The sequence below is a fragment of the Sphaeramia orbicularis genome, chromosome 22, assembly GCF_902148855.1.
Source record: "Sphaeramia orbicularis chromosome 22, fSphaOr1.1, whole genome shotgun sequence".
NCBI classification, from domain to species: Eukaryota; Metazoa; Chordata; class Actinopteri; order Kurtiformes; family Apogonidae; genus Sphaeramia; species Sphaeramia orbicularis.
Genome location: NC_043978.1, coordinates 19,122,836 through 19,140,147, shown reverse-complemented (window position 1 = coordinate 19,140,147; position 17,312 = coordinate 19,122,836). Strand labels below are relative to the sequence as shown.

Sequence of the window (17,312 nt, the reverse complement as noted above, 5' to 3'; positions counted from 1 at the left end):
TTTGTAATTGATAAAAATAAAAAAAATAAAAACCTACTAATAAAAATATATGTTGAGTTGACAGAGACAATCCCAATCCATAAAAGACATGACAAACTGAAGCTGAAACTGAAGCACTGTGGTACTGTTTGTCTGTCAAATGTTCATTGTGGTCGGTTTCAGATGCTGCAGCTCTTTCATAATTCATAGTTTTTTGAGTTCTTGTTTGTTCAGTATTAATTGTCAGCCTTGTAAATCCAAGCTGGACTGACTGTACATATCCTGACCAAGGAAAATAAAATTCTCACTTTGTGCAGTAATCTACACCTGGCTTTTCTGCCTCCGTCCATAATAATATACATTATATAGACTAAATGTTGTCTAAAATTAATGTTTATTTGAAACATAGTACAACAAACTATTACATGATCAAAAACAAATTAATTTGAGCAAAAAAAATGTCTCCGTTTTGAATGTCTGGGGTCGCCAGAAATTTGTGATGTTAAAATGGGGTCACAAGGCAAAAAAGGTTGGAAACCACTGTCCTATTGTTAATCTGTTGCTAGGTAACACACGTTAATTGTATGATTCTGGGCAAGGCTATTGTATTACAAAATTACTAATATCTCCCAAAATATTGGTCCTATTAACTTGTTGTTTTTGCTAGTCTGTTCCTTGACCAAACACACAGACTAAACTGTAGCAGTCAGCTCTTTACGGATTTTGTGTGATGCCTGAGACACACACACACACACACACACACACACACACACACACACTGAGCCCACTCCCCTTTTATAATATAGGATTATCAATTTTAAGGATATTTAACGCCTTAATTTAGATTATCTTTCAGTCTCTTTAATACTTCATGGATCTGCACACACCCCTTTTCACTCTGTTTTATATTTAGTCTCTGTTTTACTGACTGAACCTGTGTTAAACTGACCGTTGCCGCCCAGTAGCTCCATGGCACTAACACAAGTCTCCTCCTCCTCCTCGTCTTCCTCGTCCCCAGCTGCATCATCGTAGACCACGGGCCCACTCTCCACCACTACACCGTTGGCAGGGGCTGCTACTGATGCCGACACCGGTACCGGTACTGTCGCTGGCACCGACTGGGGGCTGGGACCGGCACTCTGGGCAAACAGGAAATATTGTTGGTTGTGAGCAGACGTGTTCGGTATTTTCAATATTTTCCTCTGCATGACACACGAGTATCCCCGGGGAAATCAAAGCTCGATCTGATCTCATATGCCCCACTTCCTTTAAAATGATAAAAAATAATAAACAGTGCGGTGTGATAGTGCTTGTGTGTGTGTGTGTGATGTTTTATCTGCTGCAGCGTTCCTCAATATGCCTGAACACTGCATCAGAGCGTGACCACAACCTTTATTATTTTGCATTATTATGATCTAATTTGGGATAAAAAAAAAAAAGAAATATGCACAGTCCACAGTGTCTCATATTGTACAAAAGGGTCAAAAATTAAGCAGAGCCCGAGGACAAAAATCCCCTTCAAAGTTCATAAAATGCCTGTGAAATTAAAACTGAAGGGTGGGGGTCAGAGTGGGGCCAAAAATGTAATTAGAGCGCCCTTTTTTTCCATTTCACCCCGTTCACATCGTCTTAGTTGAGCTGTCAAATGTTCATGCGTGAATGTGACAACTTTCCCCCGCGGCAAACTGCAGGGGATTCTGGGGAGTCTGCAATTGGAGAGGGTTTCAGGCACCCGCCGTGAGAGAAACACGGCGCTGTTTTACTGATCGGAAAACAGGAGGAAATGTTGGAAGCAGAAAATAAACAGCAGATATTAAAAAGCAGAGGTTGGACCTGATGGAGACGCAGAGGTGGCGATCCATGTCATGTTGTGCAAAAGATGATGAAACGAATGTCAGAGGGATGAATTTAAGGGAAAACGACCATATGAAGTGTTTGGTTTCATATTTGAATTCATTTTATGTTAAAAATAGAGAAAAAAAAAAAACACCTGGTTACTATTTATTTTCTTTGCAATGCCTGAGAGTTCATACTTTTTGCTGTGACAAACAATACAACTATGTATGAAAAAAATAGAGAATTGAAGTCCCGCCCCTTTGCTGAGCATCATGGGACTTAACTTAAATGGACAGAGAAAAATAATTTAAATAATTAATAATAATAAATAATTGAAAAGATGAGCCATGAAAGTTGCAAGATTTTTTTTCCATTATTATTATTTTTTTATTTATCTATTTATTTTTGTAATATTTATTTATTTATTTATTTATTTATTTATTTAAGCATTTAAAGAGCTGTAAATCACAACAGTCTGGTCATGTTGATTCTGAACAGATTATCAAGAGACGACATTTACGATGACTCTCAGGTCTGGAATCTATATTTACATATTTTCACCATTATTTCAGCATATTTTCAACAGTTTTACCACAAACGTCAACTTTCTTAACTTTTAACATCATCTTGTCAATAGAAAAACATCATGTGTGTAAATGATGGAATAATTCAAACAGGAAATGATGATGAAACAAATGTCAGAGAGATGAATTTAAGGGAAAATGATGATATGAAGTGTTTGGTTTCATATTAGAATTCATTTTATGCCAAAAATAAACAGAAAAAAACACCAGGTTACTTTTTATTTTCTTTGCGATGTCTGAGAGTTCATAGTTTTTGCTGTGACAAACAATAAACTGACTAAGTATAAAACAATAGAGAATCGAAGTCCCGCCCCTTTGCTGAGCATCATGGGACTTAACTTTAACGGATGGGGAAAAATAATTTACACCTATGTTTGTTAATTAAAAAGATGAGCCAAGAAAGCTGCAGGGTTTTTTTTTATTATTTTTTTTGTTTTGTTTTTTTTACTTTTTTCCCCAATTTTATTTATTTATTTTTGTAACTTCTATTTATTTATTTCTATTTATTATTTATGTATTATTATTATTTTTTTTAAATTATTATTATTTTTTTATTTACAATGACTCTCAGGTGCAGAGTCTGTAAATTTACATATTTTCACCATTTTCTCACCATATTTTCAACAGTTTCACCACACCCATCGACTTTCTTGACTTTTAACATCATCTTGTCAATAGAAAAACATCATGTGTGTAAATGACGGAATGTATAATTGAAATAGGAAATGATGATGAAACAAATGTCAGAGGGATGAATTTAAGAAAAAATTATGATTTGAAATGTCTGGTTTCATATTTGAATTAATTTTATGCCAAAAATTAAAAAAATGTTTTTTTTTTTCATTTATTTTCTTTGCAATGTCTAAGTTCATACTTTCTGCTGTGACAAACAATAAACTGACCAGTCTTGTAAAGGTTCTAAACATAACTATTGTAGATAAGCCATTTATTAGACAGGGGTAGTTTTTTGTTTACCTGCTTTACTAGTTTGAGCTACTTCCTGTAGCCTTCATCAGAAGCGTCACATGATGTTGTTATGACGTGTCTTATAGGCTGCTCAGGAGGACGACGAAGGCTACAGGAAGTAGCTGAAACTAGTAAAGCAGATTAACAAAAAAAACTACTTGTCTGATAAATGAATTACCGTAATTTCCAGTCTATAAGCTGCTACTTTTTTCCACACACTGTGAATCCGTGGTTCTAAAATGATATGGCTAACTGTTTTCTGGGCTAACTATTGATCTGGGTGACGAAGAAGGAAATAGAGCTGCTGCACATAAGCTTAGCATCAATGACTCAATGGTGAGAGGTTGGAGAAAAGGTCAAGGTCAAAGTTACTTTATTTGTACCCGTAGGTAGATTTGTTTTGCGGTCTAGGTGATTGCTTTGGTATTACAGCAATACATACGTTGAACATGTAAGACAGGTACTTGATCACGCTTACAGACAGGACAAAAAGACAAAAAGTGCTCAGTGTTCCACCATTCATCAGTATAGCAGCATGGATAAGTAAAAGAATAAAATAAATAAATAAGATCAAATAAATAAATACAAGATGCAATAAAACCCAGAAAAGATGAGAACAATCCGGGATAAAAACCAGGATAAGAACATAGAATTTAAAAATTTAAAAATCTGAAGTCACAGTAATAATAAATTGAGCAAAGAAATGGGATAAATAACTAAAATAAGTTAGTAAAGTGCATTGTCACTATTTCTTATTGAGCTCAGTGACGGCGACAGGAACAAAGCTGTTTTTTTAACGCTGTGTCCTGCACCTTGGGACTAAGAACCTCCATCCAGAGGAAAGGAGCTGAAATTCACCTCGTAAAGGATGGGAGTCATTGTTAAGAATTGATGAAGCCATCCTCTGTGCCTGTTTAGTGTACAGGGAGGCGGGACAAGACTGGGACTCACCAATCAGGTAAAAAAGATGGGGTGGATGCGGCTTATCGTCCAGAAAGTACGGTACCTACAATAGTAATAAACCGACAACATGAAGTATCTGACAATAGAGAATCGAAGTCCCGCCCCTTTGCTGAGCATCATGGGACTTACCTTAAATGGACAAAGAAAAATAATTTACACATGTTTGTCCAGGGTTTTCACACATCAGATCTGATTATTCCAATTACCTGATTACTTTCGTCATGTAAACAGGCTCAGTGATCCCTCTGTCCTTTTACCATATCACTCATACCGTTTGATTCCATCCTGTTAAAGCCTAATAACACACTCCTCGTTTCAAAGCTGTTTCCACTCACTTTTTGGTTGGATTTGGTGAAAGTGCCTCCAGCTTCTTCAGAGCCTATTAGGTACTTTTGGCAGTGAGCTGAACCAAAACGGCTGATTTCTCACAAACCAAGTTAAAAATATTTTCCTTCTCCTGGGACTGGCGGATAAGAGTTTGATGACGGTTAACCACCAGGGGCCGAGCCCAGATTCTCCATCATCATTTAAAGAATGCGCGACTAACATCAGGAACAGTCCATACATGTATGTGAGGACTACACCCAAGAAAAGGAAGGTTTGATTTACTACTAAACCTGCACGTCATATCAGATTCTACGTGATAGAAACCAGAATAGGCAAGGCCAAAGTATTTGTATAGCAGGGGCTGTAGAGGCTCCGTAGTTACCGTGGAAACACTGTCATCTTCTACAACATTGATTCACCAGTAAAACCAATGGAGTTGGATCAATGACAGTGGATGGAGACACTTGTTTTTACATTCAGCTATTGATATCTCTCTTTGTCTGGAATTTTCTCTGTTTCTGATATAAAAACCTTCAACTTTAATCTGAGCTTTAATGAACATCTACATGATCAATGAATTAAATGGTGATAAATCATGTATAGGGGTCATATTTTGCTAAAACCCACTTTTATTAGTCTTTGGTTCATTTATTTGTTTATTTGGACCCTAATAGTTCATACAGTTTGAATTTGAACCCTCCAGGTGCTGCAAAGTTATCTTTATATTCATTCTGGCAAAAATCGAGTGGATTTCTACAACCTGTTTCAATTCCTTCTTAATTAGTTACGTTTATAACTAGTTATGTCACGACATTTGCACATATAAGGTCAAGACTTCAGACGAACATTTCTCCGGGTACGCTATAATTGTTTATCAGCAGCAGTGGTTGTAGTAAAAACTGAAAATATGTCCAAACTTTGAGCCGATTACCTAAAATGTGCAGTTGTTGGTTGTATTAAGTAGTTCAGTAATTTGTTCAGTCGTTAATTACTTTAAACACCCAACAAAAACAGCATATCCATTGTTCCATATACAATGCGACCGGATATTTTGCCTAATCCTATTTACAATTAACACAATGTTTCTATATGAAAACAAACAAATTTTCAGTGTAATCATTGCTAAATCTACAACAGAAGAGAATACATATTTAATTTAATTCAGGTAAATCATGTCCTTATCTCAACTACCAATATTGATCCTAGTCTTTTAAACAAGTATTTTTTTTTAGTCAACCCTGAGCTCTATATTTTTGAATAATAGTTCATTTGTACATCTTTTTGAAAGCTGTAATTGTTTTAGAGTGTTTTAATCAATCTTTCAGGCCATTCCAAAGATTAACCCCTCAAACAGATACACATATACTTTTTTTTTTATTTGTTCTTGCCTTAGCTTTTTTAAAAATGCGGGTTCCTCTGAGGATGTACTGACTTTTCCTACATTCAGACATCTCCTGGATGGAAGGAGGGAGAAGATTATTGTGTGTCTTTTACATCACTACCACTGTATTAAGGTCAACAAGATCATGTATTTTCAGTAAATTAAGCTCTGTAAACTAGGTGCATAAAAAAATCTGCATTAGTAATAATTCTTATTGCCTTTCTTTTAAGTAAAAGGATAGGATGAATATTTGAATAGTAGTTGTTTCCCCATATTTCTGCACAATAATTTAGGTATGGAAGATTAACGAACACAAGTGGCTGAACAGGACAGAGCAGCACGGTCAACAACCTGGAGGGGGTGGGGTGTGAAGTGGCTCATTTGCATTTAAAGGGCCAGCGCTCGAAACGACCTTTCTGGTGTCATTACTCAGGAATAGGGTTGAAGATGGACCTGTGGAGTTGAATTAATGAAGAATGCAGACCCAAGCAGAGCATTTACAGTTTATGTAGACCACAGAGAAATGTTTGAAAATGCATAATTCCATTTAAAAAACCAAAATATCACTCCTTTAAGAAAAGTTAAATATGGAGAAAAAACTATTTTGGACCTGCCGCATAAGTAGCTCTGGGTCTTTATGGGTAAAAATTCAATGTAATGTAACTATCTATTAAAAGTATTTGACAGCACAACATCATGCATCTGTTTATTATCATTATTTCTGCACACATTTTTGTTCAGTCACTGTGGATTTTTCACTACAAACCCCTCATTTTCACAGCCACTAGAAGGAAAGCTGCACATTATCACTTTCTTCTCCGCCTGGGCTAATTATAAAGCTGAAGGAGAAGCAGGTGGAGGGTCCACAGTGTGACAGGGAGATATTTCTGTTCTCCTCAGCAACAGCCTGTTGGAGTCCCTGCTGGGCTCTTCCTCCTCCCTCCAATTTGCCTTTCATTTCCTCCCCCCGGCCTTCCCTCCTTCCTTTCCTCCCACCTGTCTTTTATTGGACCGTCACATCCTTCCTCCTTTTGCCTTTATACATCGATTCTCTCGCTGCCTTTTCCCCATATTCATCCACCCTTTGAGTCAGACTTAGATAAACACCCGACAGCGAAAGTACAAAGATGAAAACTGCAGCGGAATTAGTCGTATTAGGGACTGACTGAGCAAAAAGAAAAAAAAAGATAGTATGAGGTCTGGAGAAGTCATAATATTTGGAGAAACAACTGAGCTCGTTCCAACAGAACATTATGAAAATAAATGATTTTACGTGAATTAAGTCATAAAAATAAAGTCGCAGTATAATGACAATAAAATCCTAATATTTAGAGAAAAAAAATCCACAAGTTGTAAGAATAAAGGTTGTATAATGAGAATAAAGTTGCAATATTTTGACAATTAAGTTATAATATCATGAGAATTAGTCTGAAGAATAGAGTAATAATATTACAAGAATAAAGTAAAAAAAAAAAAAAAAAGTAATAATATAATTTTTAAAAAAGTAATTGGAATAAAATCAATATAACAAGAATAAAAGTATCAGGTATTATGCGGTTGCAAGAAGTCATTACATTTGAAGGAAAAACTCAAACCCTTACTACTGACAATATTTCAGGGGAATAAATTATAATATTATGAAAATAAAGTTGTAATATTACAAGAATGAAGTCACAGTATTATGAGAATGATGTCCTAGTTTTAAGAATATCAGTCTTTACAATCAAGTCATGTTAAAAAATTAAGTAAAAAAGGAGAGTGCAGACCTATAACTCAAAAAGTTCTAGAAGGATTTAGATGAAATTTTCAGGAAATGTTGATACTGGCACAAGGAACAAATGGTTAAATTTTGGTGGTGATAGAGGTGAGGGGGACTGATCTGCCTTGGCGCAGGTCTACGCTCTGCAAGTGCTTTTCTAGTATTTTTTCCTGTTTTATGCATGCAAGCAAAAGACCAATGGAACTTGTCATCCATGGTGACAGAGCTCATATTAACCCTTACATTTTCATGTGCAAATGACTTTTATTTGAGAGAATGACATGGTCTTTTTTTTTTTTTAAATTATTGATATTTAGCAAGACACTGTGGACAGAAAAACAACAACACATAAACAAAAGGAAAATCAAACAAATAAACAAACAAACCAAACACAACAACAACGACAGAGTATTGACAAACAACAATGACTTGAATGAATGAATAATAAAGAGCAACGAAACAATATAGTTTGGTTAGGGGTGATAGGGAAAAGGGGAAGAAGGGAGTGTGAAAGAAAGTGAGAGGGGGGAGTGAGGGGGAAAATAATAATTGTTGTAATAATACAAAAAATATATAATGATAATACCAGTAGTCTAATTAGCTAGCATTATTGTGGCGGTGGTAGCAGCAGAGGCAGCCACAATACAACAATGAGTTTAATAATTTAATATTTGTAATAATGTATTTGTATCAGTTACTATCCATTTGAGTTTATATGAATTAATTTAAATTAATATGGCTATGGGGGGAGAATGACATGGTCAATAAACACATATGACCAGATTTCCAAAATGTCTTCACATTTTGGTTTGATGTTTTTTTTCTGAGTCTACTTTTTTCTGATACAGAATATAGAGCAGGGGTGTCAAACTCATTTTAGTTCAGGGGCCACATGCAGTCTAATTTGATCTGAAGTGGGCCGAACCAGTAACATAATCTAAATAATAGGATAAGAACTGATAAATAATGTCAACTCCAATGTTTTCTCTATGTCTTTGAGTGAAAAAAGCTAAATTCCATAATGTTTACATGTACGAACTGCACTTGAACATAACATGAACAAATATGAACAACCTGAAAGTTCTTAAGAAAAATAATGGCAATTTTAACAATATTACGCCTTAGTTTATCATTTATACATGTGCATTACAACTTACAGATCACAGTGGATCTACAAATACACAAAATATTTAGTAACAGGCAGAATGTTGGTAAGATTCCACATACTTCAGATCTTTTTGTTCAGGTTATTCACATTTTTTGTAAAAGGCTAGTCTGTAAATGTAAACATTTGTGTAATTTTACTGTTTTTACACTAAAACAAAGGGAAAAAAAGTGGTTTTCATTATTTATATTTATGATAGTATTTTACTGGTCTGACCCACTTTAGATTGAACTGACCTAAAATAAATTTAACATCCTTGATTGTTAATATTTCGGTGTAATTTTTGCATTTCACAAATTCATCCCATGGGCCGGACTGGAGCCTTTGGCGCGCCAGATTTGGCCCCCAGGCCGCATGTTTGACACCTCTGATATAGAGGGAAAATTCCTTTGGGAACTGCCACAAAAGTAGCTTTGGGTCTTTATGGGTTAAACCTCCGTCATAAAAGACTCATCACCGGACCTGGACGCCTCATTAAGTCCCATGAGCGCAGACGAAGACATAAACAAATAATTAATATATTAAAAAAACAGCATAAACACGGTACTCCAGGCTAATTAGGAGGTGAGAGCTGTTAAATAGGTCAGGATGAGATGCAGATAAAGCGGTGAAAGGAAGATGTCTGGATGAGCCATTAGGCCTTTATAAAGACGCTGAAAACACGGCGCTACGTTTCCAACACAGACGGAGCATTTACGCCGCCGTCTGACTCATCTAATGAGGAGGAAGAACGAAGCCGAAGCAGCTACAGGAAACAAACCCTGAGAGGTTTTATGGGCGTAAGGATGTTGACATGTGATAGCTGCAGTTACTGATGCATGCACAGCTCAGCACAATAAAACCAACTGCAGTGGGAACCCTTCTCTGGTCAATAACACCAACCAGTCAGGCTCCGTTTTGTATTTTTCACGACCACATGGTTATAATCTGAGACATACTTTCTGTATTTTTACCTGAAAGCTTTTCCTAGTAATTGTGTTTAATCAGAGGGTATTTCCAAGAAGTCAGTTTCAGTTATCAGCCCAATCACAACTGTTACATAAAGCAAAAATGGGAAAAAATGTGGAAATATTGAAGAAATATGACATGTACAATATATGGACAAAAATATTAGGACGCATCATAGCTTCAGTTTGTAACATGTCTTGTTTGTGATGATTTACGATATAAAAATATGATATAAATAAACCAGTGCAAAAAATTATAGAGTTAATGAATGAAGTTGCAATATTTTGATCAGCAATGTGTATTACTTGAATTAATTGTGTCCCAATACTTTTGTCCATATATTGTACATGTCATATTTCTTTAATATTTCCACATTTTTTCCTATTATTGCTTTGACTGTTCTCTGGAACTGAAAACAGCTGGATTCATCCAACATACACCATATGGACAAAAGTATTGGGACACGTTGAATTCAGGTGTTTCTTTTCTAATAGGGGTCTGAGATATAAAACAATAATGACAAATAATAGTTTTATATTGGGATAAATATCGATTGATCATTGTATTTGGAGTAAATATTTAAAGTGCATATAAATATTATAGTCTATATTAAAAATGGTTGAATACGCAAATCTAATTGTGTGTGAGGTGACTGAAAAAGTGTATGTGAATGGTTTGTATGGATGTTTTGTGTTCTTGTAAAAATATACAGAGGAAAATGTGTGTTAACAAAGCAAAGGAAGCAGATCTAGTTTGATTATTAGTTTGTAAAAAGGGGGTGGTAGTCAATAAGTTATACTTCTTCCCACTCCTTTTCAAGCACCGAAAATTTTTTATTTATTTATTTATTTTTTTGACCATGTTGTATGATTCTTATTTATCTGATCATTCTATATATTCGAAATAAAAATAAAATTGCTACTACTATTGGTTAGTTTGGTTTAAATTGTCATCTTTTTTTCCAAAATGTCTCAGATACTCCGTTTTTACTTAATTTCTTATAATTCTTCCATTAATCATTAAGGAAATAATGTTTATAAACTATATGAACAAAAATATTGGAACACATTATGGCTACAGCTGTAAGATGTCTTGTTCACACTGAATTGAGATAAAAACATCAATATTCCATAAATTTTAGAAATTTGGAGATAGAAAATTTTAAATCATAGTCATGGATTTAAAAAAAAAATTAAAATAAATGAATAATGTTGGGAAAAATGAAGAAAAAAACATCTCTGAGGCATTTTGGAAGCAAAGAAAAAAATGTAAACAAAACAATTCAACAATTTCTCTCAACATTGAATCTGTTTTGTTTGTTTTTTTAAATCAAAGACTGATTTTAAATGTTCTTGGGAACTTTTTGGAAAGGCTTTTGCTCCTCTAAATTTGTAATAATAATTGTAATAATATTTTTCGTGCTTTGACTGTAAATTATAATTTTCTACCACAAATAACCATCTACTTTCTTTACATCTCACTTAGGAAGAAAAATATCCCATTAAACTTTAAGGAAATATTGTACTTTATAAACTATATGGACATAAATATTGGGACATGTCATGGCTACAGCTGTCAGATGTCCTGTTCATGCTGATTTAAGACAGAAACATATGATAAACCAATGCAAAAAATAATATATTTAATGAATAAAGTTGCAATATTGTGATCAAGAACTTCTATTACCTGAATTCAATGTGTCCCAATACTTTTGTCCACATGTCGTATTTCATATTTCCACATTGGTTCGTTATTGCTTTGACTTTAGTGTGATGTTACTCACGTCATCTAGTTGTGCCTCCTTTCGTTATGGTTTAATTAAACCTCAGTGGAGAATTAGCAGCGCTGGAGTGTTTATCTCAGAGTGATTCACTTCTAATGACGTGTTCGGACCAAATGAGACTCATTTTCACCTCATGCTTCTTGCACAAATACAGCCGCTGGAGTGTTTCTGGAGTATTTTGGAACCTGTGAACACTCAAACCTATCAGTCAAAGGAAGCACTGCCAAAACCGTTTAACTCTGAAGCTGAAGGACTTAGTGTTTTTTTAATGCCACTGATTATTAGTATTTTTGATTATTTTTCATCATCAAATGTTCTTAACTGATATTTGACTTGTTATTGAGATAAATGTGCTTTTTTTTACATTAAAGCTTTTTTTTGCATTGCTTGATTACTGTTTCTTTTACAAATAATCTAAAGAAATAATATGTATTTACATTAACATGTATTTAAAGAGGGGCCCTTTCTAATCACTGATAATGCATAATCTGTACAGCGCTGTAGTAAGGTCAAAAATTTTTCATACTGTTTTTTTTTTTTTTCCTTTTTTTTTTTGTATTTCATCAACTTGAACCATAAACAAAAATACCAAATACTCAATAACAGTCATATTTTTAACCCTTTAAATGCCATGTTTATGATGTAAACAAACCATATTTTTATGCAAAAAACAAAAACTGTTTTAAATATACTTCATACACATTAGATTACTTTTTTTTTTACAGCCTGGCATATGCCAATGATTAACAGCAACATTGGTTAATATGCATTATTATTTTTCATGCTAGGTCAAATGTTCTAAAATGTGTCAATGTTCAATTTTCACTCACTTTGGAGAATGGTGCTAGTGTAGTGTAGTGATTTTCTGGGTGACAGTGATGCCCAAATAATCAAACTTGTTTGTTGTATTATAAGGAAGTGAGTCAGGTGGATAATTACAAGCTGCAGCATTAACTGGAAATAACTCACTTTTCTCAAGGTTGAATTTGTATCCTGAAAACCTTTCAAATTTTTTGAGAATATTAAAAACATGCAGAAAACTGGTGTCTGGGTCTGTTATGAACAACAGCAGATCGTCTGCATAAAGAGAAAAGCTTGGCCCTCTCTTGTGATCCCTTTAATGCCAGTATTTTGACGCAAGGCTAAGGCTAGCGGTTTGATAGCTAATGCAAAAAGAAGGGGCGAGAGGGGGCTGCCCTGGCTCATTCCTCTGCTGACAAGAAATTGACTGGAAAAAGTGTTATTTGTGCGACCTGAAGAGACTGGAGCAGTGTATTATAGTTTCACCCAAGAAATAAAGATATACCAAACCCAAATTTTTGAAGTGTGCAAAATAAATATATCCACTCTACACAATGGGCTTATTTTAGAGGCCGGGTCAGAATTTTAAAAATCATGCAAAAATAAACAACATTTGAATTCAAACCCAATAAAAATTGTGAAAAATAATATGGCCTTTTATAAGATGAAGTGCAAAGTGTACATAATATGCTCACCCGGATATCTGAGGGTTAAAGATGCAGAAACTGAAGTTCGAAATAAAAAGAATTGGAAAGTACAAACATTCCCTCTGCAGCTCTCTCCTATTGGCCCAAATCAACACATTAAATACACTATTGTATATATACAACAGTGTATTTTTATATTTTGTATACAATACTATCTATACACTCCGGGAAAAAAATTATTAGACCATCAAAAGTCATCAAACACAATAGTTATGCAATCAAGTACTAACTTCTGTGTGTATCATGTGACTAAAACAGACAGAAAAGAAAACATGGAGAGCCTAAAAGCACCATTTTTGTCAGTACAATGCCATAGTTACTGGTGTAAGAGGGGAAGTGATTTTGGTTATCATCAAAAAAAAAAAAAAAAAACAAACATGGAAAATGGATAGATATCAGCTCTGAAATTAAACTCTTATGAGCTATTTTTGTTGTTCTCATTATATTTGTCCAAACAAATGGACCTTTAGTTGTACCTGGCATTAAAATGAACAAGAAATGAAACAAGGGTGGTCTCATAATTTTTTTCCGCAACCGTACTTTATATGTAAAGTTGGAGTCATTTTGTTTTCAGACACATTCCTCTTTTTATTCCTATTTACACACATCAGTAATCACCTTTGACCTGGTGCGATGATTACATACTGAGTCCCAGTTACACTTTATCAACATTAAATCATTGTCACAGTCATTTCGTGAGAGGAGGTAAAAATATTTCATTTCAACCTCATGGGAAACAACCGTCCACCCCCACATGGACTGTTCACACTCCTACCCTCAGGCTGGAGGTACACAAGTGTGAAATGCAAGACCAGAAGACTGAAGAACTCTTTCTTTCCCACTGACATCAGACTCCTAAACAGGTAACAAGAGTTTACAACCATGAAATACCATTGTTTGACTCAGTACCTCATGTAACTGTACGACCTGTCGCCATCTTCATTTTGCAGGGATTTTACATCTACATTTGTACTGTCTATATTTTGCATTATTTATCTATCTTGTTTTATTTTTTTATCTATTTATACTTGCTTTTATATATTTGGCAGTCTGTGGACAGCAATGCAAGAATTTTGTTGTACAGGGAACATGTTTCCTCACTGCATATGGCAATAAATCAGAGCTAACAATATTTTACAATTGGCTAAATTATCAGAATGCTATGGACTGTGGGCTGGACCTCTGTAGTTTTACTCAAATATTGGATGTAAAATTGACACATATCACCATCACATTTTCAACATATTTAAGTGTTAACCCAGTGTTTTTCAACCTTAGGGTTGGGACTGTAACGTGGGGTCACCTGGAATTCAAATGGGGTTGCCTGAAATTTGTAGTAATTGATTAAAAAAAACAAAAAAAACTTTCTAATAAAAATATACGGTGAGTTGACAGAGACAATCCCAATATGTAAAAGACATGACAAACTGTGAAGCTGAAACTGAAGCACTGTGGTACTGTTTATCTTTCAAATGTTCATTGTGGTCAGTTTCAGATGCTGCAGCTCTTTCATAATTCATTGTTTGAGTTCTTGTTTGTTCAGTATTAATTGTCAGCCTTGTAAATCCAAGCTGGACAGACTGTACATATCCTGACCAAGGAAAATAAAATTCTCACTTTGTGCAGTAATCTACACCTGGTTTTTCTGCCTCTGTCCATAATAATATACATTCTATAGCCTAAATGTTGTCTAAAATTAACGTTTATTTGCAACATAGTATAGCAAACTATTACAAGATGAAAAACAAATTAATTTTAGCAAAAAAAAATTCTGGGGTCACCAGAAATTTGTGATGTTAAAATGGCATCACAAGCCAAAAAAAGACTGGGAACCACTATGTTAACCTGTTGTGTTAAATTTTAATATAATAATAATACATTATAATATAGGGTCAAAACACAGTAATGTCCCGTCAGAGCGAACTTTAATTGCTTGCCATTCTAACATTTATTTCAATATAAAGTAGCTCCTTGTTTTGGATAATCTTTTATGGTCAAACTAAAGCAAAAATGAATTTTAAAGTAAAAATGTGGGTCATTTCGCAACAGTAATCTGTCAAATTGTCTCTAAAATGTCCCATCAGAGAAATTTCGAATACTGTGTTTTGAGCCTATAATATAATATAAATACAATATAATATAGTATAATATATTATAATATAATATAATATAATATAATATTGTTCTGAAATTCTTGGAAAAGAAGCTTCAAAAGCATGAAACAACATCAGGTCATCTATATTTAGTCGTTTCATTTGGACCAAGAGGAGAAAGCTGCAAAAGGAAGGGGTTTATCCTCAAATTCTGTTGTTTTTCTGCCTGATTTTGTTCTCTTTTCTGCTCCGTCTCTGTGCATCAGATCATGTTATTCTTGCTTAAGTGCTTTTGTAAAGCTTGTGTGCCTGTCCCCCCCCCCCCCCCCCCATCATCTCATCCCTTCCTGCTAGTGGTGTTTTGTACCACCCGCCAGGCTGAGATTGTAAATAAGAAATTATTTGTCGTGTCTTGCCTGGTAAAATGGTGGTTAAAATAACAAGAGGGATTGAGTGCTTGGGCTGCAGATGCATCACTGAGGGACAATCATGCATCACAAGTTAGCTAAAATGCTATGTGTGTCGAGTCATATTGGGCAGATACTTCAGCTTTATTTAACGTTATATGAGAGAATTAAGTTGATGACAAATACTGAGAATGTGCTTCCAACATTCTCAACTTTCTTTCCTTTAATCCAACAGCATTCACTCTTGTTCTTAACGTGTCTTAAATAGTGTTTTTTACTGCAGTTCGTGACATCCCCACAAATCTGACGTTTTTCAGGCTGTAGTAGAGATGTACGGCCACAAGAAGAGCTAATATTGATGATTATATTAAGAAACACATCTACCAAAGACATTTTATAACACACCTTTTCCAGAGGGTGATGGAAGGAATAAAAGAGGGAGGTTGTGTTAACATGGCTCTACAAATAATGGTGGAAAAAAGATCTGATTTTTACAAAAGGCTGCATATGGTGTCCACGTCTCCATATATTCAACCGCACCTGTGTTTCCTTTTAGCATTGATACCACATGTAAATTGTATGCATTAATTTTTATTCTTACTGTTGATAACTACTCCTTTTAAAAACACACCATTGTAAATATTGTACATAATACTCTCTTGTAGCATTTTTATGGCTCCTTGTAACTTGTTTCTTTGTTTTGTTACCCCGCCTCCTGAAGGGGAAGCAAGGGGTATTCTTTTTGGTTTGGTTTGTTTGTTAACACTCAAGCAGAAAAACTATCAGTTGAATTCATACCAAATTTGGTTTATAGATTACCAGTGATCCAGAATAGATGTGATTACATTTTGGGAACATTAGGTCAAAGTTCAAATTTTCTATGAATTTTTAAAATCTTTTTTCCCCCCATTTACTTATAACGGGTGAAATTTCAAAAGTCTGTAGTTGAATTCATACCAAATTTTTATAGATTGCCAGCGACCCAGAATAGATGTCATTACATTTTGGGAAAAGTAGGTCAAAGTTTCAATTTTCAGGATTTTTTAAAAATCTTCTTTCTTCTCCCATTTACTTATAATGGGCGAAATGTCACGTCTATAAAAACATCAATTTTGTTTCAATTTACTTCAAACTTGGCACATATATAGAGGCAATTGATATGCTAACTTCAGCACACACATAGACATGATGACATCAGCTGGATCGATGCAAAATTAGCTACAATACATGCGAGGGGCGGGGTTTGTTGTGCCTGGCACCACTTGCTTTTACTGTTTTATCTGCTTGTTCTGTTGCTTCTAGGCCAGAACTGGTTTACAATTGACCCACCTGGTTTAAAAAAGGATAAATAAATAAATAAATAAACTGAATTATTAGCAGAATATTCATTTTCATTAGTTATGCCAATGACTTAGTAAGAATGTTGTCTTTCATATTGCAAAGCCTGAGTATTTTGTGGAGATTTGCTCATCAGATGGTGATTGAGGAAATCGCTGCTGCACCAGATGCTTCACGTTTTGCAGGTTCCTCATCTGAACCGAGAACTTCTCCAAGAACTGAACTTCAAATAGACAAAGAGGTTATGTGATTCCTCATATTTGTCCAAAAGCAGG

At 34.7% G+C, this 17,312-nt stretch overlaps 1 protein-coding gene across 1 annotated transcript in view; it reads right to left on the bottom strand.

The window, feature by feature from the left end:
* LOC115413190 (transcription factor IIIB 90 kDa subunit-like) overlaps positions 1-17,312 on the bottom strand; it is a 272,574-nt gene that overhangs the window by 9,992 nt on the left and 245,270 nt on the right. The window contains exon 18 of the mRNA XM_030125943.1: positions 929-1,118. Within this exon, the coding sequence (XP_029981803.1) occupies positions 929-1,118 (190 nt within the window). The remainder of the gene's footprint in view (positions 1-928; positions 1,119-17,312) is intronic.